This window comes from Phaseolus vulgaris, chromosome 2 (assembly GCF_051622355.1).
Source record: "Phaseolus vulgaris cultivar YP4 chromosome 2, ASM5162235v1, whole genome shotgun sequence".
NCBI lineage: Eukaryota > Viridiplantae > Streptophyta > Magnoliopsida > Fabales > Fabaceae > Phaseolus > Phaseolus vulgaris.
In genome coordinates, this window is record NC_143499.1 from 14057088 (window position 1) to 14081023 (window position 23936).

The window sequence follows — 23936 nt, forward strand, 5'->3', positions numbered from 1 at the left end:
TGATAAAAACAACCGATTGTTTCGACAAAACAACCGATTGTTTTTCTGATATCATCTTAAAACAGTTTTGGGTATTTGTTTCCTTGATTCTTTTCTCTGTAATTCATCATTGATTTTCATTATACCTTCAAAGTTTGCAAAAATCCCTCTTAAACAATTCACCCCCCCTCTCGTTTAAGGCCGTATATTCTAACAATACGTACTTAGCGCACCCCAAGGTCCACAATTACCCTTCGCTAGCTGCCTAGCCTTACGTATGAAGGATTACCTTAATTATACGAAAACTGGCTTAGTCATACAACCAGAACCCAGTCACATGGTCCATTATACTAACCCAATAGTCAAGCTGACTTGCCTGTGCCATACACCAAGGTCCGACCACCGAGTACTGAGTTTTGAGCGTTCTGGTTGAGTACAACATTAATCATTTAAATGTTTTTAGTGAAATTCTGGCACCTTTAAAAATTTTGTTAATAGGCGAATAATCATTAACTTTTGGTGAATTATAATTATAAAATAAGTTGGTGCACTTATAAGTAGTTTATATTTTAAAATAAATTTTTGGATTAAATTGTTAAATAAATAAATGAGTACGAGGAAAGTTTTGTTATCTTAATATATTTTGACATTGTAACATACATCTTTAACTTAAGTGAGTTAATATATTTATCACTTATTTCAGGAGTTGTTGTATGTAGTAAAACCGAACACAAAAAATCTCTCTAATTACATCGTTCGATAACATGTAAGGACAAAATATAATCACTTCACCAACTAATACGATTTATTTGTTCTCTTAATTAATGGACACCAAACTTAATTTTATTTATATTATATTAGAATATTTAGGATTTTAGAAAAACATATATCTTATGTCAAATAGAAAATTTAATAGAGAGTTATTCAGTTTTTGAAGACATGTTTCAATATTTGAAAAAATTACAGGCACTTAAAGATTAATATAACAAAAATAATAAGATTTTTTTTATAGTAATTAATAAAGGAAAGCATGTGGCAAAAGATGGTTTCAATTATAAAATCATGTAAATGTTGCCGTGTGGTAAATTCACAATAAAATCAACCCTTGTTTTTGGAAGGGGGATTGGATTAATTATTGATTATTGAGCTTTTTTATGCACTAGTTAGATTAAGTATGATCAAATACCTTTCCAATTTGAATATTAATATGATTCCACCTACCCACCTAATCTTGGTTGGATTGTCTAATCTAATATGAATTTTATGACTATGAATAAGACATTCCACTCATGTGTACATACACTTCACAAAGTATTACCAATTAGTTGGTGTTCTCGATAGAAGTAAAAATGGAGAAAGTCCAAAATAAATCTTTGATGGAAGATTTTATTGACATGTTAATCAATGTATCAAAATAGGGCGCCATGACACAATTAAAAGAAAAATTAAGTTAAGAAATATTATAATTAAGCAAGAGATAAGAAGTTTTACTTTTAAGTTCGATGAAATTATAAAGAATTAAAAGAGTTATTTTTTTCTTCTACAATGGTGGTGCACTTCTTCTAATTAATTATAGTTGTTTTTCTCTCTAGTGTTGTAAAATGAGGATGAATTATTCTGGTTTTCATATTTTTTTGAGGTATTTCAAGGATCAAGGTTGTTCTTCACAAGCCAAATCATCTTATGCGACTCAAGCACAAAAGAAGACTTTTGCACAAGCATTGAATAACGCATGCGATATCCCTCTTTAACAACTTCCTTCTCCTTGCATCAAGGGAAACTTGATATTTGTTCAGATTGTTGAAGATGTGTATCTCACAGGTTTTGAAGATTGTAAAAATCACCTTAATGAAATAATAGTACTATCCAAATGTGACAAACCTCTTACTCGTATGGATGTGTGCAAAAAGTTGGATCTTGCCTATAAATCTCTAGAATCTTGGAAAGTTATTCCTCTAGGAAAATGATTTTATGAATTTGTTTTTTCTTCCCATGAAGACTTCAGAAGAGTCCTAGCAATGGGGTCTTGGAATCTCAATCCAAGTATCTTGAGAGTCTTTGATTGGACTAAAGACTTTGTGCCATCTTCCATGAATCTCACCAAAGCTCAATGTTGGGTCAGGATTCACAGTTTTCGTATGAAATATTAGCAATCAAAAGCAACTTTATCTATAGCGAGAGGGATTGATACTCCTTTTTCTCTTTGATGAATGCACCATGAATAAAACTATTTTTTTTTCTAGAGTGTTGGTTGATATTGCTATGCTATCTACTTTGCTAATCAAATTTTTGTGGAAAGATCTGTTTTTTCTTTTATTGTAGATATTGAATTCAATCATCTTCAACGCAAATCTCACTATTTTATCTCATCGTTTTTTCATTAGACACTAAAAAAAAGGAAACTTTGTATTTGCTTATGTTTCTTTGACAATTTCTTGAAACAATATAAGTATTAGTGAACATTATAATCAACATAATAATGCATGGTAATCACTGAAACAATATCTATTAATATTTTCAAATTTATTGGGATTTTTTTTCTCGGGTTTTTCACTGTAAATACAATCTTAAATACTTTCCAAGTTAGCCTATAATTTCAATGTTGGAAATAAATAGATTTTAACTTGTATATCTTTCCACTAGATGTATTTCGGAAAACCCTTTTATGTGAAAAAAGCACATGTTGTGTTTTTTAAAAGTTTATTGTTAATACACTGTTCATATATAAAAAGTTTATAATAAAGTCTTAATCTTAGTCATTAATGCATAATTGTATTCCATATTCTATAATGAATATAGAAATTGTATTCATTCACAAAATAATTAAGCAGATGTCCCTCGAAAGATTAATCTTAACCTGAAATCTAGCACAATTCTTCATATGCCATATTATCCAAATAGAGAAGGTGCTCACAACAAGTTTAATCAAAGTAACCAAAGGACTACCATCGCTCTTAATTAAAGAAAGCAGATCACCCACATTAGAGAATTGAGAATTAAGAAAAAAAAATGATTTCTTCATAATATCACCAGTCCAAATGAAATTTCTGGTCCACTGCTCAACTTGAATAGAAACAAGCCATTTATACACATTAAAACTATAAGCAAGGAAACTAGAAACCATAATATTAACCCAATTGGATCTGGCCCATCATGCTAAGAGATTTCCCTTTCAAATACGCAAACTTCAATTTGACTTTATCAGTCAAAGGTTGAAGAAACGTGCGCTTGGAAGCACCAACGAAGATAGGCACCCCTAAATAGTTAAAAAGGTAAAAGACCATTAAGGATTTCACTTACATAGTAGGTAATTTGTCTAAAAGCTCTATGAAGAATGATATGTTTGACTTCAATGTGCTTAAGTTCTATGATATAAATACTCGTAATGGCAAAGTTGTTCGTCCTCTTCTGCTAGGGGTTCTTCTGATCTTGCTGCTTGTGGCGGTATTTTTTATGGGAGTATGGGGGAGTTTATTGGTGGTTTTTCTGCTTTCCTTGATATTTAGACTGCTTTGGTTGCTAAGTTTTATGAAGTTATATATGTTATTGAAGAAGCTAAAAATATTGGTCTTACTAGTTTATGACTTAAATGTGATTCTGCCTTGGTTTGTGTTGCATTTACTATTAGGACTAATGTTCCTTGGATTCTTCATAATAGGTGGAAACACTTGCCTTGATTACTGTGGGAAAATCAGGTTTAGGATTTCTCACATTTTTCATGAAGGTAATGCTTGTGCTGACCAACTTGCTAATTTAGGGTTTATTCATAGAAAACAATTTCATTGGTATAATAGGCTTCCATCTAGTCTTTTCTTAGAATTCTCTATTAATAGGTATAGATTATCTAAGTATCGATTTTCTTAGGTTATTTATATATGGGTTTTGGTCTAGTCCCCCTATATTTGCTTGTATTTCTTTTCTTTATTTATTTTTTAATAATACATTTTTCATGTGGTGGCAGATGATTATTAATACTTGAGGTGTTAGCCTAGCTAAGATGTAAAGTTTCATAGTGATTCCTAGCATGAGATCTTTTATTAAAAAAAATTAAGCAGATAATATTTTAGAAATTCAGTGTGCTTTTTCTATGTTTCAGTTTATGAAATCATTTAATTATTAATCTTATTTGAAAATTATATTTTATATAAATTAACAATGTCAAATAAGATTCGAAATCAAGCAAGATGTATCATAAAGCATTCTAAAAATGTAAAAGTTAAGTATAAACATTCCCTTATGTAGTAGACTGTTTGACGGGTAAAAGATAATAAGATCGTCTGGTATATGCAATCTTCAGTGATCGTTGATGAAATCATAAGCACTATTTAGTTAGGCTTTTCACGTGCTTTGTGATCAAAACGATCACTGAAAATTGTCCTTTGGCATCTTTCTCCTCTTGTAGTGTTTAAAGGGATTGTCTAACAAAATCTTCTGATGTATCCATGAGCACTAGGGTCGTCTATCAAGGCCATTTGACAAGAATGTCTTATGTATACTAGTGTTGTTAGACCGTCTCACATGTTTCTTCACAATTGAAGTTATCTATTTGCATAACATTCTTCATTCCAAATGGTTCTCTTTAACATAGACACTTAAAGACTTTTCTATCACTGAATGAAGACTAGATTGTCTGATATGCCTTTTCTAAACTGTCTAATGGATCTATTCGTTATGAGATTGATAGCATCCTCTCATCCCATTTGGTTTTGCTTGAATTTTGAAGGAGATTGGCGGAAGCTTTGTGGAAGAAATGTGTCAAGGATGGACCCATTGGAGCTATGGATTCCTTGGAGTTGCATGAAGAGTAGGAAGAGTGATTGGTTCAGCCGTATCACTTGGAAAATGTGAAGAAGAAGACCAAGGTGTCTATCCTATAGAGGTTTAGACATAGAAGTGCTTAGGCTTGCAATTTGGTAGTATAACACTCATAAAATTGATCTTTTTTTTCGTGAGCCAAACACCTAAATTTATAGGAGAGAGGGTTGAACATTTTGGAGCCAAAATTTGAAAATTCAAAATAAAACTCTCCAATGAGAAGGTGCTATGTGGACTCATGATTTCCATGTTTAGCTCACACCTTCCATGCTAATCCTCTCCACTCCTAGGCTACCATGTGGACGTCCATGTGCTCCATGCAAGGTAATTTTTGTCCTGTGTTATATCCTAGACGTTCTAGGGTTACATTAGGCTCAAAGAAGTCAAATTATTACCCTAACTAGTCACTTTTAAGCCTAACTAGACATATTATACTATTGGCTCAAATACAAGCCCAAAAACCTATGCTACTTGGCCCAAATATTTGGTCCAATTATTTTATGTTACTAGGCCCAACACATGACCCACATTTTTTTGTCACTATTCAACTTTTTTTTAGTAGTAATTAGAGGGATTAAAAAAACTTTTCAAAAGGAATTATATAGTCTTTCACTAATCCCACTATATAATGAGTTAGACAGTTTATCACATAGCACATTGTATAGTGAGTTCATTGTTGTAATTTTTTTAATATGTGGAACGAAAAGTTTTTCATTAACCCCACAACATCTACCATGTCACCCCTTTTTGCTCATTATGATATATACAATTGTACTTTACTGATAATTTTTTTAAAACAGATTCAAAAATCTTTATAAAGGGATTAGACAATCTTTCACATATTTCACTATATAATTAGTTAAAGAGTTTATCACATATCACACTATATAGTGAGTTCATTATTGTAATTTTTTAATATGTGGATAAAAAACTTTTCACTAACCCTACAACGTCTACCATATCACCCCTTTCTGCTCATTATGATTATACAACTATATTTTACTAATAAAAAATAGTATTAAAAGGATTAAAAAAAACTATTTAAAGGGATTACACAGACTTGCACCCATCCCATTATATATTTAGTTAGACAGTCAATCACATATCACACAGTATGATGATTTCATTGTTATGAAGTTTATAATCTTATGTTTTCATGATATAAAAAACTAATTGATATGTCGTTATGTATCTTTGATAATCTAAACAATGTTTCTACAACTACATTAGTCTGTATATCCTCTAAGTTCATGATGTTAGACGATCTAATGAATGTGTTCATCGAATAACAAGTTTTTTTTATCATAACAGAAATCTTCTTTTAAAACATGTATCTTTTAAAAATATATTGAATCAAACTGATATTATATCAAAAACCAAAAAAATTAAATTTGCATTGTTTATGTAATATTTTGTTCATCCATATTTTATGTGCATCATTTAAATCTATCTATTTCTAAACATATTTCTTCAAATAAATATTGAGAATATTTTCTTAATTTATTGTGAATATTTCTCAATCTTTTATAAACAAAATCAATTTGAAAATCTCCAATACTCAATTTTACTATATCGGGTACGTTAATGCAGGCTTTTAAATAAAAGTTCGATATAGCATCTTGAAGATGGAAAAATAGACATGGTACACTAAATCTTTTATGGGGCCAACCAAAAATGTTAATGAAAAATTTATGTTCGTGTCCTTCTTTATTCACTAAATCATGCATATATCAGTTATTTAAATTTATCAGATCTTTCATATTTTTTTCATAATTATTCATGTTTATTTCTTTATATTTTTATACTTGAAATTAATTTGTTGTTCTTATTTTGTTAATCTCAAATTCAATTTTAAAATTCCAAGTTATTTATTTCTATTTTTAAACTTTCTTTTCAAATTTAAACCAGTGTATCTTCAATTAGTTTTTTTTTTTTGCGCGAAATTTAAAAACACATTTACATTATAATCCAGTTTGTACAATAAATTGTTTTAGTAATAATTTAAACTCAAAGAATCAGTAAAATATGTACAAGTTTTGCGTCTATAGGCTTAATTGTGAAAACTAAATGTTTTTTAAAAAATAAGTATAAAAATAGTTTACTATGAAGTTAATGGGTATGTTGAATTTCATTCTTTTGCATGAAATTATCTGGTAAAACTAATATGCTTTCCTTAATTTAAATTGAAAATTTAGAAATTACTAATTAAAATAAATAAAAACTTAGTATCTTTTAAAAAATTTAGATAAATTTGAATATTTATTTTTCACATAAAACCATACTAAAGAAAGAGCCATGATCATGTTCTTGTCCCCTATTTTCTCCCACACGATGAACCCAAAACCATGACATGCTGAAAGAAATAGGGACCAAACAGGCCCTTGTTTATGGAACATGGAGAATGAATAAAGAACTAGAAAAAAGAGAAGAAAAAAAAGAAGAAATTGAGGACCACTAAAACCAGTTGTTCCTTAACATATAACAGCCATATACATGACTAAAACTTGTGGCCAACCTAAACCTGGTGGCTACAACGAAAATCCAAGTGTTTATAAATTCTCTGACTCAGATTTTTCAGTGACATATTAGGTTATATGAGGGTGACATTATAGCTTATGATGAAGAAATAAACAAATGGAGGATAAAATGAATGTTGCTTTTTGACGATTTCTAATTGGCCACACCTTGTTTGGCTTACACATAAAAGATGAAAAAAAGAAGGAAAAAAGTAAAGTGGATGTCTATAAAGTTAGATCACTTTATGTTGTTTTTTCCTGTTTTGGATGCTATATATCGACTATGTGTTTGAACTTTTGTCACCAATTATTCGAGTTTATCCATGCAATTCAAAACCTTCTAAGATCCTTTCTCTTTTTAACTTTTGCTTTTCTTATGTTTCTACAAAGTTTTTCTTAAACAACTATAGAGGAGAAAAATATAAATCAAAAATAAAAAATTATTTTTTTATTATAAATTAAAATTAATTTATATATAAGTTAATCTGTATAAGTTTTTTCATATAGTTTTTTTAGTTTTTATACAAGCTAATTTCAACTTTTATCAATTTTTTTTTTTAAAAGTCTTCTTATAAAAACTTATCCAAAGTGATGTAGAATTTGTACAGTTAGGAACTATAAATACACATTAAATTTGATGTTAAACAATTATGTTTAAATTTGTACAAAATATAATTGTAGCTGTATTATGGGGATAAGTGTAAGTAAATAAATTTTGGAATCAGCAAATTAAACAATATATAATGAAGTAGAATAGAGTGATAGACATTTTTTTAAAGATTTTGAATATGTGAAATTTTACTTGTATATCTCTTTCAGTGTTTTATTTCTTTCATATTTGAGTATAATATTTATCTTTACCATTTTAAAAAAATAGTGATAAGCATGCTTAAATTGAACAAAAAAAATATGTATTTTATTTTATTTTAGTTTCTAAGTTAATTATTTAGTTTTCTTTTTTATATGCTATACTTATACTTTGACTGTTTCATTGTGTTATTTTAACTCAAATGAATAGCATTAATGAATATATTCCCTACTTAAATGCAATTGATTACTAATTAAGCATTTCTATACTAACAAGTCGTGGTATTGTCTTGGAGTTAGATGAATCTCTTTATAAAACATTTTAAGAAAAAGAGATAAGAAATTAATTTTTTTAATAAGTTAAAATTAATTTATAAAATATTTATCATATAAATTTTTTAAAAAATTATTTTTAATTTTTATATTAGCCAATTTTAATTTATAAAAAGATAATTTTTTTTCTTTTATTTTTTCTTTTAAAAGGGATTGCATAGAAACTCGTTGAAAGCCTCTAGATTCTATGGGAATTTTCTTTTTGTGCCATTATAAAAAATTTTAAAACCTCAATGGTCAATACACTCAGTTTAAGATTATCTTATTAAATTAGTATTGATAAAATAATTAAATAATTTACAGAATAATATCAAATAAATATACTATTACATAATATTGTTTATTAAAATCTATAATATTATTTTCAAGTTTTTAATATTCAAAATACAGAAATCAAAATCAAATATTTTATGTACCGACCAGTCATCGGGCGTCGTTGACCACTAGTAATGATGAGACCACGTAAGTTGGGTTCCGCGAGCGGTGTGGACCAGTGTCTCGTAAGACGTTGATCACCAGGATGTATTGATGTGTTATTGGCAGTATAGTGAGGAGGATGAGAGATCGGACATCGGTGACTCAAACAGTAGAGTTGAGCCATAAAAGGTGGACCCCAGACCACACACCAGTTATCAGGAAGGGAGAAGTCTAGGCCATGAGAGTCCATGCGTGTAGTGCGAATGGCGCGTTCAGGCGTAACACGGGTAAAGAGCCACTGGAAGAGATACGACCTGTAAGGGTCACGTTCCAGGGGTGAAGCTACACGCGTGGCACGTGAGCAGCTAGGGCACTCCCAGGACGGGTGACCCCAGAGATCAGGTGCACGAGGTGGCATCCAGGTGGTCATCCGTTAGAGGTCGCACTCCAGTTAGGGAACCCTATGCGCTAGGGCCCACCCTCAGAAAAACTATTTTTGGTATTGGAAACAGCGGAAACCCTGGACTATATAAAGGGTAAGGATAAATCTAGTAAGATATGCTATTCATTTGCGTCGCTTCACACACACAGTTTACACAACTTTTACGCTTAACAGTTTTGGTGTTTCCTAGCCCTAAGATTGACTTGAGCGTCGGAGTGCAAACGACCTCTAGCGCGCCCTTTGTCTTTGTGATTTCAGGTGTTAGATTGAGAGAGGCACGAACGAAGGCACAGAGAATAGGGTGTAGGAGTATCGTGAGACGTACGAAGGCGATCGAGTCAACCGCCAGGAACATTTTACAATACTGAAATTTAAATTTTATTATAAACACTACAAGAAAATCATATAAAAACCAATTTTAAAAACAAAAAATAAATATTTTTTTTTCTAAATTAGTTTCTATTATTATTAAACGGTTTCTAAATTGATATCTAATTAGCTACCAAATTTAGATTCTAAATAATTGGTAGTTGTTCCTGTCGGTTGACTCGCTTCGTTAGTTGACTCCAACTGCAGCCTTTGACCATCCTATCTCCGCCTGAGAATTGTTCTTCCTTTATCAAATAATCTCTCACCTGCAAAGACAAAGGGCGCCTTGACGGTCGTTGGCACTCCGACGCTCAAGTCAGTATAAGGGCAAAGAAACACCAAGTGTACAAAGTAGTTTCAGTCTTAGAAACTGTGTACCTTGCTAGGGTGGTTAACACCTTTTATATAGGTTGAAACTAGGGTTTACCTTTGTGTTGTTACCCTTGTCTAGGGTTCCTTGAAGAATGTCCCTGCGCCGCTATTACATAATCTTAGCATAATCTGGCACATGGAACTTCCCTTAACTGGAATGTAACAACTAACAAAATGGCCGCCTAGGTACCAACTTGTGCACCAAATCTCTAGGGCCATCTGTTCCACGAGTGCCCTAAGTATTCACGTGTCATGCATGTAGCTTCCCTTCGAAACCCTAACCCTAATGTGCCTTAGTGCTTCCAGGAGCTATTCACTCGTGTCGCGCCTTAATGCGCTATACACAACACTTATATGGATCCCTCGTGACTTAGGTTTTCTTCATATATGATGATTTCAACTGATAACTGTGTAATTTTGGGACCCACCTTACGTGGCCCAATATAACTGTTCAGACCGTCGACGTCCGATCTCTCCCTCTTTTGGCGAGGTCTGATGTCGATCTCCAACGTTGGAGTCTATGGTACCGATGTCCGAAGACTGACCAATACCTTGATAGGTGTGTCAGGGGCCCACCTTACGTGGCCCTTTTCCACTATCAGGCACCGGTATGCAATGTCTGAGGTCAGTCGCTGGAGTCGATGACCAATGACTAGTCGGGACAATAGTTAAAACCTTGGTAGCTAATTAGATACTAATTTATAAACTATTTAACAATAATAGAAACTAATTTAGAAACCAAAATTGTTTTTAGTCTCCAAAATGGTTTCTAATTTAGTCACTATAGAACTTATTATTTTTTGCCTCTAAAATTGGTTTTTATTTCATGATTTTCTTGTAATTGATTTCTATTTCATGATTTTCTTGTAGTGAAATGAGTAAATTCAAGTTTTACAAATAAATACTTATAATTTATAACACTTTTTAATAGATATTAAACGTGTTATTTTAATTTTTTTTTGTTAATTTATATAATAGGTTTTTATTTAGTCTTTTCTTAGAATTTTTTATTAATAGGTATAGATTACTTAAGTATCATTTTTATTTTATTTTTTATATATGGATCTTGGTTTAGTTTCCTTATTTACTTGTATTTTTTTTTAATAATATTTTTTTTATATGGTGGCAGATGATTGTTGATACTTGAGGTGTCAATGTAGTTGAGATTTCGAGTTTTACAATGATGCCTACCATAAGAGTTTTTATAAAAAAAAATCATTTTTTCTAGTTTTTTTCATTGATTAGAATGATTTCATTATTCTAAAATATTTCAATTAGTTTATCGGTTTGGTTTTAATAATTATGTGCTTTTTGTAGTGTATGTTTTACTTAACATCTTATTGATTTTAATAAAGTTAAAACTGATTTTTATAACATCCACGTAAAACTGTTAACTTTACTATAAGTTCAAGGGAAAACAGGTTCAAAGATTTATATTTCAAAAATCAAATTTAAACATAACAATATATATATATATATATATATATATATATATATATTAAAAAAGAAAATCTAAACTATATTTCTAGTTTCTTTTAGGCTCATTTACATTGTACATTTATATCATATTTCCATACAAATAATAAAATATGAGTTATCAAAAGAAATTATCATAATAAAATATCTCTATTTAAATTTATTATAAAAAGTTAAATTAATCAATCATTTCATCAATTTTATATATATATACTACTACTATTGGACTGTTACAAAATGATATTTACCAAATAATATTTATTGGTATCTTTCAGATGATTTATATTAAGCATTTATTATCAAAGACTACATTAGTACAAAATGTTAAAACAACGATTTATTATTTAATGCGTTCTTACAATTAGATGTTGTCTTTCAAGCGCTTTAATTTACAAATGCGGCTATTTATAATAGGCACATTCTTAATTTTTTTTTTACCCTATCTCAGAAACGCATCACTTACATTTTCATACTCTTTTTTCTCTCGCGCTTCCTTGCCCTTCTATGCGTCCTCTGTTTTGCTTGCTCTCTTGTTTGCATTGTCTTCGTGTCATTGGTAAGCATTGTCTTCCTCTCTTCTTCTTCACCATTGATTTTTGTATGTTTTACGTTTCTCTTATGTTTTGTCTTATGCCACTGCTAAGGTCATTGTTTACCCTAATTTTGAAGCGCGCCACTTACGCTTTCATACTTTCTTTCTTCTTGGCGCTTCGCATTTTCTCTTTGTTTCTACTATGGTGTTCTTCTCTTCTTCTGCGAGTTTCATTGTGTTCTCGTACCATTGTAAGTTCGTTTCGATATGCTCTCTTTGATGGAAGAGGCCCAAGCACAAGCCCACATGCAAGCCCACCAAAGGGTAGATTTGGGCCAACCATAGAGTTATGGCCAAGAGGATCCAAGAAGACGTTCTTTTACATGTTCAAATGCCATAAACTCTAGTGTAGAGTAGACTTTAATTTCTTGTCAAAATTAGCATAGGAACTTTATTTGTAATTTTCTTAGAATTAATTTTGGCACCTAAAACTCCAACCTAGGTAAACTTAGAGTTTCTAAAAAACCCTCTAAATTTACCAAGGCCGGTCTAGAAAGCCCATGGAGGGGGTGAGCATAAAAACTAGACACACCCCTCCCCATGTGCTCATTTCTGCACCCATGTGCCATGTGCACCCATGTGCTTCACATTTACATTTCATTTGGCTAGCATTAGGGTTGCATTATGGTCCTCTTTAGCCTATAAAAAGAGGAGCCTACACCTTGTATTTTCAAGTTTATTGTGAGTAAAGTTATGCTGCCATTTTGTGCCAAGCTTTGCTTCTCCCTAGAATTCTAGGCTCTAAACTTCATCTCCTTCACCTCTCCTTGGGTTGGCCGAACCTCCCTAGCTTCATACACATCATGCACCTTCAAGATCAACACCACTCTTAGGAGGATCTTGCCCACACACCTTCATAGCTTCCGCACCCCTTTTCCTTACATGATTCAAGAAGACCTTCATGAAATGCCATCACTCTTTCTTCTTCACCAATGGTTTATAAAATTTTGTTGTTTCACTTATTTGTTTGTTTTCTTGAATTGGTGAAGGGTTCTCTGGCGCTTCATTTTCTCTTTTGTTTCTACTCTCGAGCTTCCTCTCGTTTTCTGCGAGCCTTCATTGTCTTCTTTGTGCCATTGTAAGTTCGTTTTGAGTTCTCTTTCTTCTTCACCATTGGTTTATATATTTTTTTTCGTTTCTCTTATCTATTTGTTTTCTTGTATTGGCGAAGGTCACCACTGCTTCATTGCCTGTTGTTTGGGTTTTTGCTATGTCGTATGTGCTTTGTCGTTGTTGTTGTCGTCTTCGTTGATGCCTTAGGGTTTAAGGTTTTAATTTTAATTTTTTTAAATTTAAATAAGAATGCGACTATTTACCATAGCCGCATTTATAAATTTCATTTACGAATGTGGCTAAATAGTCGCACTTGTAAATCTTCGATTTAAGAATGCGTGCTGATCAAGTGCGGTTATATAGTCATCCTTATAAATGTAAAATAGTCGCACTCGTTTTGCCTTTCTACACTAGTGATAACCCGTTTGTGCTCATTCTTCTCTTTCATCTGTTGTAAAGTCATTGATCCATTAAAACTAGATGAACTTGAAGATGAAATTGTTGTTATCTTGTGTGAATTGGAGATGTTTTTTCCTCCATCTTTTTTTTACATCATGGTTCATCTAGTTGTGCATCTAGTAAGAGATGTTAGATTGTGTGGACCAGTGCACTTAAGATGGATGTGTCCTATTGAGCGGTATATGAAAAATTTGAAAGGTTATGTGAAAATCATTATCGTCCAGAAGCTTCAATGATTGAAAGGTACATAGCTGAGAAAAGTATTGAATTTTGTTCAGAGTACATGTTAAAAGAAAATCCAATAGGTCTTCCAGCTAGTTCATGGCACCACAGACATTCTACAAGAAAATGTATGTGTGGTGTGAATATTGTAAGAAAATCTCAATCATAAGCCTTGAAAACACATTTGTATATATTGAACAACACAAATGAAGTTATACCTTACATAAAAGCTCATAAAACCATTGTGAAGGAAAATAACCCAAGACAAGTAGATAAATGGGTCTTGATGGAACATAATAGAACTTTCATGTCTTGGTTTAAAGACGAGGTGTTAAAGGATTCAACGGCATAGGAGACCTTGACGTGGTTGGCTGCTGGATTGAAGTTTGATGTCATTTCTTGTACAACGTACGAAGTGAACAATTCATTACAAGAAAATCATGAAATAGAAACCAATTTTAGATACCAAAAACCATTTTAGGGACTAAATAAATTTTTGGTTTCTAAATTATTTTCTATTATTGTTAAATGGTTTCTAAATTGGTATCTAATTAGCAACCAAGGTTTTTGCTACCAAATTTAGAAACTAAATAATTGGTAGTTAAAACCTTGGTAGCTAATCAGATACCAATTTAGAAACTATTTAACAATAATATAAACTAGAGACCCCTTAGTAGGATGTTGTTTCTGAGTACTAGAGACGGAAACTGATTATTATTTTGTATGCTCTCACTGACTTGATTGTCGGAGTATGATCAACAGATAAAACCCCCTCTATCTCAGCGGAGCATTGTTCCAGTGCACCAAGAAGAGGCAGATTAGAAGCGGAGTTTGTCTATCTAGTCAACCCAAAGGTCAACCGACAAGAACATATTTAATAATTTTTTTAAAAAAATAATTTTAATGACGTATATGTGCTAATGGTAAAACAGATATAACATGTATACGTTGAACTTTACTAAAAACTTATATTAGACAAATCCCTTTTTCGCAATTACACCACTAAAATCACATGTAAATTTATTTCCTTAGTTGGTGGATAGTAGTTTGAAGGGCTCCACCGATCTCAAAGCCATCTAGGCATTAATGGTGCATTTGAGATTAGGTGAAGAGTGTTTCACTATGATACAACATGAAAGAAATTATTAAAATCATTAAAAAAAAGAAGGAAATACAAAGTTAGCTTAAATCTCAACCACATTTTGTAACATCAGTTGAAGTTAGTATATCGACGTAAATAAAGAAGGAAATACAAGATGTACCATTAAGAGAAACTCGTTAACAACTGATTGAAGTCAAGATCTAACAAATATGTGCTTACTAAAAAATTTAAAAACTTAAAAAGAGTTTTTCTTATTTTATAAATCAATTTTGTAAAGATAAGTTAAATTTAAACTCACTTCTTAATGTGATATTAAAATCTATTTTAATAAAATTTGTTAAATTTATCTTATTATTGAATAGGTATATAGCGTAAAAAAGATGTATTAAAAATTATAATTAACTAAAAATAAGATGAAATTACATATATTAAGTATATATGTAAGAATAAGTTTGAATTAAACTTACTTATTATAATTTATGAAAAAAATAGAAAAAGAAGAGAAAGGTTTGTATAAAAACAAAAAAGATTGTGGGCTGCTACTTGTTAAAAGGTGGGATATAGTGCTACTTGTTCAGAGGTGGAAGATAGTGATGTTTAATGTTTTATTTGGATTAAATGATGAATTTGGAGATGTGAAAAAGAATGAAAAAAGAGTGAAAAGTAATATACAACCAACCATAAGAAAGAAAATATTTGACGATTATTTAAATCGTTATCCAATATTAGATGATCATGTATCATAATAATGTTAATTTTAATAATAATTACTTTAAACTCACATTTTAAAGATTGTGGTGGTGCTATTTGTTGTGGGGGGAAAAAAACCCACAAAGTTAAAAGTTAAACTCATTGGTGGGAAATGGTGGGTTAGTGGGTTTCAAAGAAAGGTTTTGGGAGTTGTTTCCATAGATGAGGATAAAGGCTAAAAGTGATAGAGAAAGAAAGAATATAAAAAACAATGAAACGAGCATACGAATATTTTTATCAATAACTTTTTCTCTTAAAAATACTCTTTTAAATGCAACCATCAAATAATATTTTGGATGACTTAATATCTGAAATATCAGTTCATTGCCTCTTTAATCCTTAGGTTTAATGAAATTAAATAATAGTCTCCAAATTCATAATTTATTTCATTTAAATCCAAAAGTTAATCGTAATTTCATTTTTAATATCATCATACAACTTTTACATAAAGTAAGTGATGAATTATAGTTTTGAAAATATTTTTGGGTTTTTATTAATTTAAACTATTGAGATAACACAAAAGTTGCAACTTCAAATATAAAAGTGACCATTTGATAAATTATTTTATAATCAATATTATTGAATTTGAACTTTGAGTTTGCAGTTATATTAAATACTTGTAGATAAAGTTTTATTTTACCAATATATGTCTGACTGTTCTCGAACATATTATCTCTTGAAAATACACGTTCTGGTATTTGTTTTTAAACTTGCAGTTGTTGAAATTTTTTAAAAATAATTATTTTACAAAATACTTTAGTTTATACGGATTGTTAGTGCAAAAAAATTATACTAACAAATCAAGTTTTCACTGAAATTATGATTTTGAAATATCATAAAAACTAACAAGTTTATCGAATATAGCAATTTACTATTAAATTTATTAAAATATATTATACCACTCAAGATATTTATTAATAATAATTAATTTTAAAAATAAAAAATAATTAATTATTATATTGATTAAGATAAATATTATTTTATAAACTACAGAATTCTTGATATTTAAAATAATTTATATTATTAATAAAATATTATAAAATAATTTTTAAATTGGTATTTAACTTTAGTTATAAAATTTTAATTCCTAACTATTTAGATTCTAAACTAAAGTAGTTAATATCTAAAATATTGGTAGTTAATGTTATATACCAATTTAAAATTTACTTTATAATTTTTTTTAATAATAAAAACTACTTTAGATTTTTAATATTTTTTTTTTATAAAATAATATATAATTTAGTGAATATACTAACTAATTATTTTGAAGTCAGTTGTTATTTAGTGATTTGTGTGCTAAGAAGTTATGTAATTTTTTTTTTCATATATTTAATATGGGGTCATATACTCAAGTTTAAACTAATAAAAATAGGTTAAAACTTAGATACTACATTAATTATAAATTATTTTATCATCTTTATAAAATATAATTTTCTTGTTTATATTAATTTATATTTTTTATATCTTGATTTTTCATAATTTTACATCATATGAATTTGTCAATTTTTTTTATCTAAAATTGTTAATTTAGATTATTGGATTTTTCTTAAGTGATAATATGAATAGTCCATACAAAATTGGGAAGATTTGAATTCAATGGATCATGAATCAACGTATATATATAAAAAAAAATATGATGTCACCTCCAATAAAAAAATCTTGAGACAAAGAGTTTAAGGATCTTTCTTCCTATTTATTGTTCATTTCAATCATATTTACCCAACCTAAAGATTCTCAACCTTTACCGTTGAATTCTTCATAATATTTTTCTCAAGTGAGTCTTCCATATATTTTCATTGAAATCAAAGTATTATAATACAAATAAATCATATACTTAATATTCATATGATAGATGTCTATTATTCAATATACTCTTAATCACCTACTCACTTTGTTAATGATTTACAGTCTTTAAAAAACTTATCTAGTCACCTTTAACAAGATCTCTCCTTTATCATTTTCAAAATTCAAACTCAAATTATTTAAGAAAGTAAAATATAATATCATTCGAATCTATTATTAAAAAATTTAAAGACAAGGTATAATATATTTTTCAAGACAAATATTAAAAGTATATTCAAGATAAGTATTCTATTTTTCAAAACTCAAATTCAAAAGTTTGCTTAAGGCTCCGTTTGTTTATGGGAGTTTAAGATTTAAGGTTTAATGGAAAGAAGAAGATTTACTATTTATGAGTAAAACACGAAAAACAAGATATTAAGTAATATAAAATACAAAAAACGAAAAGAGTTTCCTACTTAAAACTTTCTTTGCATGGTAAGAAAGAATTGAGACGAAAGTTGCTTTATAGTTTAGGTTAATTTTATTTTTATTTTAAATTAAAATTATTATTATTTTTATTTAAAATAAGATTATGATTTAAATATAATTAAAACTGTAAAAAAATATTTATTATAAAATAACATAATTAATTATATATAAGTATAAATAATAATAATAATAATAATAAATATATTTTTAAATAAAAAATAAATTTATATAATAATTATATTAATTATAAAAAATAAAGATAAAAATAATAAAGTTATTTAATTTATAAATAAATCAATCCAATTAATTTTTAATAATTTTTAAATATAAAAGTGAATTTGTAAATTTATAATTTTATCAATTAAAAAAATATAATTTCAATTACATCTATCCCATCACTCATAAACTTTCATAAATTTTTCTCACACTTTCTACTCTATTTACCTTAATCAAAACAACCTCACTTTTTTCACACTTTCCCTTCAAATCATCTCAAATCCACTTTCTTAAATCCACTCCCTAATTCAAACAAGGCATAAAAGAACCAAATATATCATTCAATTCAACAATTTGGTAGTATATATAAAATTACCTACAAAACCATGTTAAATTATTAAAAATACTTAACTAAATAGAAATAGTTAAGATTAAATTTAGTTTTAGTTTATATCATGAAATAAGGTTATCTGGGAAATTGATAATATACATATATATATATATATATATAATATTTAATGATAAAACTCCTGATTTTTTTCTTTTAACAAAAGATAGTGTGAGATTTACAATTAAATATGTAATATTTAATTTGTATTAGGAAATATAAGGTTGATTTAGTGATAAAAATGAAAAGAAAGGAATAATAAGTAGAGGATTAAAGGTCTTACTAACATATTAACAATTAATATTTATCTAAAAAGTAAATAATTTATATTTATATTTTATTTTATTTTTCATATTTTTATAGCCAAAGTTTTCATCTTATAGTAATAAAAATATATATCATAAATATGTCTTAGATATTGGATATTTTTTTACATATATTGGAATTTTTTTTACACATAATTAATACGAAGTATTTATAAATGTAGTTGATGACTAACTTTCGTTTAAGGATTTAATCATTTTTAAAAGGTTTTCCACCTTCAACCCCATCTTATAAGGAATTTTTCACATTGGATTTGGATAGCTTAACTATGCCTGCAACATAGAAAATCTTTTTTTTCCTGCCACTAATTAATCAAACAAGAGATAGGTCGCAAGTTACATATGTAAGTGTGCGCGGTGGGTACTTGTAAATTACTTTCATACTTGTCATCATGTATGGAAAAAAGTATATATAAATATATTTTTTAAATCATTTAGTTTCAAAACTAGTTTATCATTTTTAGAAGTGAGGATATCCTAGATAAAATTGTTTATTAAAAGATAATTTAAACATGAGCTTGTCTTTTATATTACTAGATGCAAATTTTATCTTTCACTTTGTTTTTTTTTTTATAACCTTTTGGGTATGCTAACTAAAAATTTTCACATAGTTTTCAAGACTTCTTTTGAAAAACAAGACCATGATGAAGGTATTGAATCTCAAAGTAAGCAATAATATTAGAAATGAAATAATTCTCGTGACTTGATAATTAAATAATAATGTAAATGTGAATAAGGATTTTAAAGAATTTTTAAAACATTTCAAGAATTATTTTTTGATTAGTTGTTGTCAACTTTATTAAGTGATCTAGTGTCTTTAGTCGTCAGCCACCACAAAGGAAAAGAAAAAGAAAAAGAAAATGCTCTTTGACTCCACGCGTGTGAAGGTCATATCAGTACTTTATCTTTGGCACATCATGGATTTCTGCACTGTATACCCATTATTATTGTGCAATGCTTGCTAGGTGGCTGATGCTACAAGATATTTTAAATTTGTCCCAGGTGTAAAACAAAATATTAAATGCACAGAAAATTATAAGTAAAAAATATGTAGTATCATCTAACAGCATCATAAACATTAATAACTCATGGAAACTGACATAACACAGTAAAAAACACAGAATTAAATGTGAACATATGTCACAATCTTTTGGAACTAATATATAGGAGAATTACTATTATATTAATGCACAAAAAACTGGAAATAAAAACAAAGGAAGAAGCAAGTGCAGGTTTGAAACTTAGACCCTGAACTAAAATAGCATTGGAATTTAGTCCAAGAATCTTCTTTCCTTTGTCTTTTCTCCTTGTTATTTATGCTGTCTCTTATATTTATGTATATTTATATGTACAGCAAAGATATTTACTCAAGAAGTCATCTAAATCTGAAAAAACACCTGTTTCAGTCTGACAGGCTCAAGATGGAAACTAAACTATATATAACTCTCCTGTCCTACAAATCCTGCAGAAAGGTTGGTCAATAATACAAGTTCTCACGGAGAAAAGAAAAATCATGTCATCACCACCTAAGAACAAGGTTGTTGTAATTGAACTAGCGTGGCCTACATCACAAACATTTTTGGATGAGGCTAGCTCAGATAACTGCAGCAATTCCCAACTATGTCCTCTCATGGAACACAAGAGACCTTGACAAAGCTGCGGGGTTAGCTTGCAACACTGGGGATGCTTCAACCACCACATGGTTCTTCTTGTCATCACTGCCTCCCTTTGATGCAAATGCCTTGAAAAGGCCTCCTCCATTGAGAGAGTTCCCCTTCTCATTCTTGATCCCCAGTGTTGACCATATAGAGCTCTTTGCAGCTTCTGTAGGGTCATCAATTCTCAGCGTCTTCGGGATCAACACAGTGTTGCTATTTTCTGCCATGTTGCTGCTGCTTTCTGTGCCAGGCTTCTGCAACAAGATGTCTCCATCTCTTGAATGTTTCCCCAAGGTTGGTGAGTTTGGACCAGAACTAGAGGCAGATTGGTAATTTACACTCCAAGATGGTGGTGGCATGCATCCCCAAAATGCTTGTGTGGGGTAGAATGACACAGGTTGGTAAAAAGCAGAAGGAGTCATTGCAGGGTTCCACGGATAAGGCCAAGGAGAAGAAGATGATGAAGAACCTGGGAGACACAATTGAGGACTGAAACCTTGATGATAAATCTTATCCACTGATTCATCATGAGAGCTAGTAGCATTGTCTCTCTTCTCACACAAAGTTGAAGCCATTACAGAAGCACCAACTGAGTTAATATCATCCCCACTATTATTATTATTAACAGTGCTAACATTATGCTTAGGTGAATGAAACCCGTTGAGGACACCATTTTGTGTTTTCTCAGCAAGGCTCAACACAGAAGCCATGGAGTCACAGAGAGGGAAATCTGATCCAAAGGTCAACACAGCACTGTGCAATGATCCGTTCTGAAGGGTCTCGGGAACCATGATTTGACGATAATGTGATGCAGCAGAAGAAGTGTTTTTGTTCTTGCGGCGACCTGCACCAACTGGCACATTCCTCATGGTCCCTCCTGCAGTCCAGTATCTCTGGCAGTGCTTGCAGAAATGGCGTGGCTGATTCACGTTATAGTTGTTGTAGTAGCAGAACTTGGTGTCCATGCTGTTGCAACGAGGGCATGGAAGTATTTTGTCTGGTTTCTTTGGAGTTTTGTCCTCTGATGCGCTTGTCGTGTCAGTTTGGTCTCCCTTTTTAGGTGATTTCATTAAGGAAGTTTCTATTTCAGTTGAGGGGGTCTTGGGGTTCTCGAGATTGCATGAAGATGTTGGAGATTTTAGTTCTTCATGTAAGGCTTCGTCATCTTGTGTTGAGGTGAGTTCTTTCCCTGATGGTTCCTGAGATTAATACACAATAGTTAGATAAGACATGATGCACTTGTATTATCAAGATTTTTTATTATAAACTCAGATTCTGATTTTTTGCAAGAATTATTTAATAGTCACTGTATAGCTAACATAAAATGTGAAATTACAAAATTCAAAATCTAAGAAACTAACTAAATTGGTTTAATTCACATCATTAAGGGGCAAAGAAGATTGCTATATTTGTACATAAATTGACTATAGTAACTGGTTTGTTTGACATATAAATAAATAAGCAAGAGAAACATTAAAAGGTAATTATTTTTGACATTATACTATGTTATATGTCAGTTTTGCAAATCTCATGGTTTAGAGGCACACAACGCAATTTTGTATTTTGTAGTGATTAGGATTCACACACATATTGCTTTCTCCTAGTAATTTGAAGCGCATAGTAGATAAAACAGGGGAGGAAACAGAGGTTAGGTATATGGTTTCTTCTTCCTTGTTCATCAGGTTTTAATTTCTCATATATATGACCTTTGCTTGATGCAAGAGAGTGTTATGTGAAAGTACAGAGTAGATAATCAATTGAATATTTGAACAATATACTGGAAAATTCCTTAATTTCTGAATAAAAGACTGATATTTCATGAAGTACATAATTAGACGAAGCTTTCAGAGGAAACAAACTAGATTATGGTCATTGGAGGAGAATTCAAAAAGCGAGAAAAAGCACGTTAATCCTGAACACAACTGTTATACATCAGCTAGCATTGAAGGAACAAATTGTTTTTTCTTTAAAAAAATTCTTCAACCCCATATGAAAAGGTTTAAGCAAGAAAATAAAAGAGTATAATATAGTTGAACAATAAAGAAAGTGAAAATATTCTTTAAGCATTTCTGTGTGAAAGTCTTAATCGGAAACAAAAATAAGGTATTGAACGTGGACAGTGTCAAAGTATAATGAAGTTAGATCCAATAGAAGTCCGACGCGTGAAAAGCAATTATAGTTTGGAAGAGCAAGAAATTCAAAGTTCAAACTGTACAAATGGCTACAGAACTTCCGGGATGCTGCAAGAGATCCAATAAGAAATGAACTCGAAGTTGCATATTAGCAACCAGTTTAGGATAAATGTTTTTCAAATATGGATAAACTGAGCTAGAAAAATTGGTTTGGAATTTGGATTATTAGAAAAGTCTAAAGCAAAATTATTGATTCACCAATAGAATGGACAAAACCAAAGCGTGTCCAACCACATAATATTATTCGTTATTCTTAAAATTATATTCTGGGAATGAACTGGATCCAGTTTCGATGACAGTGCCCCACAATGACTTGTAGCAACCACTAAAGAAATGATTAAGCAAAATTAAAAGAAAAAAGTAAACAATTTCATGAACCATATGTGATCATGCAAAACACTTTGTGTACTTCTCAGACAACAAGGTTCTCAAAACAGCCATGGAGATTTCTTGGCCCCTTAACTAGGAGCCAAAAAAGATGAAAAATTGAATGAACCCATCAACAATTGTGAGCTTCTGAAAAAAGGGTCACTTTTAAATTTGCAAAACACACCAGTACAAATTAGTTAGTTCCATGATATGTTTTTTTTTGTCATATTTCAAGCTAAACCCTTATTATATAGACTCCATCATGGCTCATACCTTATCCCTCTCAGGTTCACGTTCCGTTGTGGACATCACTTCACGTGGAAAAGATGAAGATGAAGGAGGACTGTGATGGTGAGAATAATCTTGAGGAGGAGCAGGTTCAGAAGAAGAACCATTAGCAGAAACCTGGTGGTGGCGTGACAGAGAAATTGTTCTACCAAACAGCTTTATGGCCGAGTCTTTAACAGCCCCAGACATTCCTGTGTTATGTTGTAACTAAACTATAACAACTCAGCTTCACCACTCTCTCTCTCTCTTCTTGGCTCAGGCTCTTTGAAAAAAAAAATGAGAAAAAATAGAAACACACGTATATAAAGAAAAGTAACAGTTGTAGCAGTAGTTGATGTTGTTGTAAGTGTAGCTAGCAGTGTTGGTTTTGTTTCTTTTCTCTCTCAGATTACTTGATCATCGTGTGCAACGAAAAATGGATAGTGAATAGTGGAGAAAAGAGAGAAAGAGAGAGAGAGAAAGAGTTGTGTTGTGTGAACTGGTTTATTAACAAGGTTGGAATGGAATGCCACTTCAGCAAAGGGTAA

General features: G+C 30.3%; 1 protein-coding gene and 1 long non-coding RNA gene across 2 annotated transcripts; one reads left to right on the top strand and one right to left on the bottom strand.

Annotated features, from left to right (window-relative positions):
- Positions 1–20264: 20264 nt before the first annotated feature.
- On the bottom strand, positions 20265–23598 carry LOC137810742 (cyclic dof factor 1). The gene is made up of 2 exons (XM_068612155.2): positions 23395–23598; positions 20265–21759 (listed from the first exon to the last, which is right to left on the bottom strand). The coding sequence occupies exons 1-2, from the start codon at positions 23596–23598 to the stop codon at positions 20521–20523; spliced, it is 1443 nt and encodes a 480-aa protein (XP_068468256.1). The 3' UTR covers positions 20265–20520.
- LOC150029013 (uncharacterized) lies at positions 21599–23733 on the top strand. Its single transcript, XR_016518459.1, has 2 exons — positions 21599–21736; positions 23409–23733. It is a non-coding gene; the product is annotated as an uncharacterized LOC150029013 (long non-coding RNA).
- Positions 23734–23936: the final 203 nt, after the last annotated feature.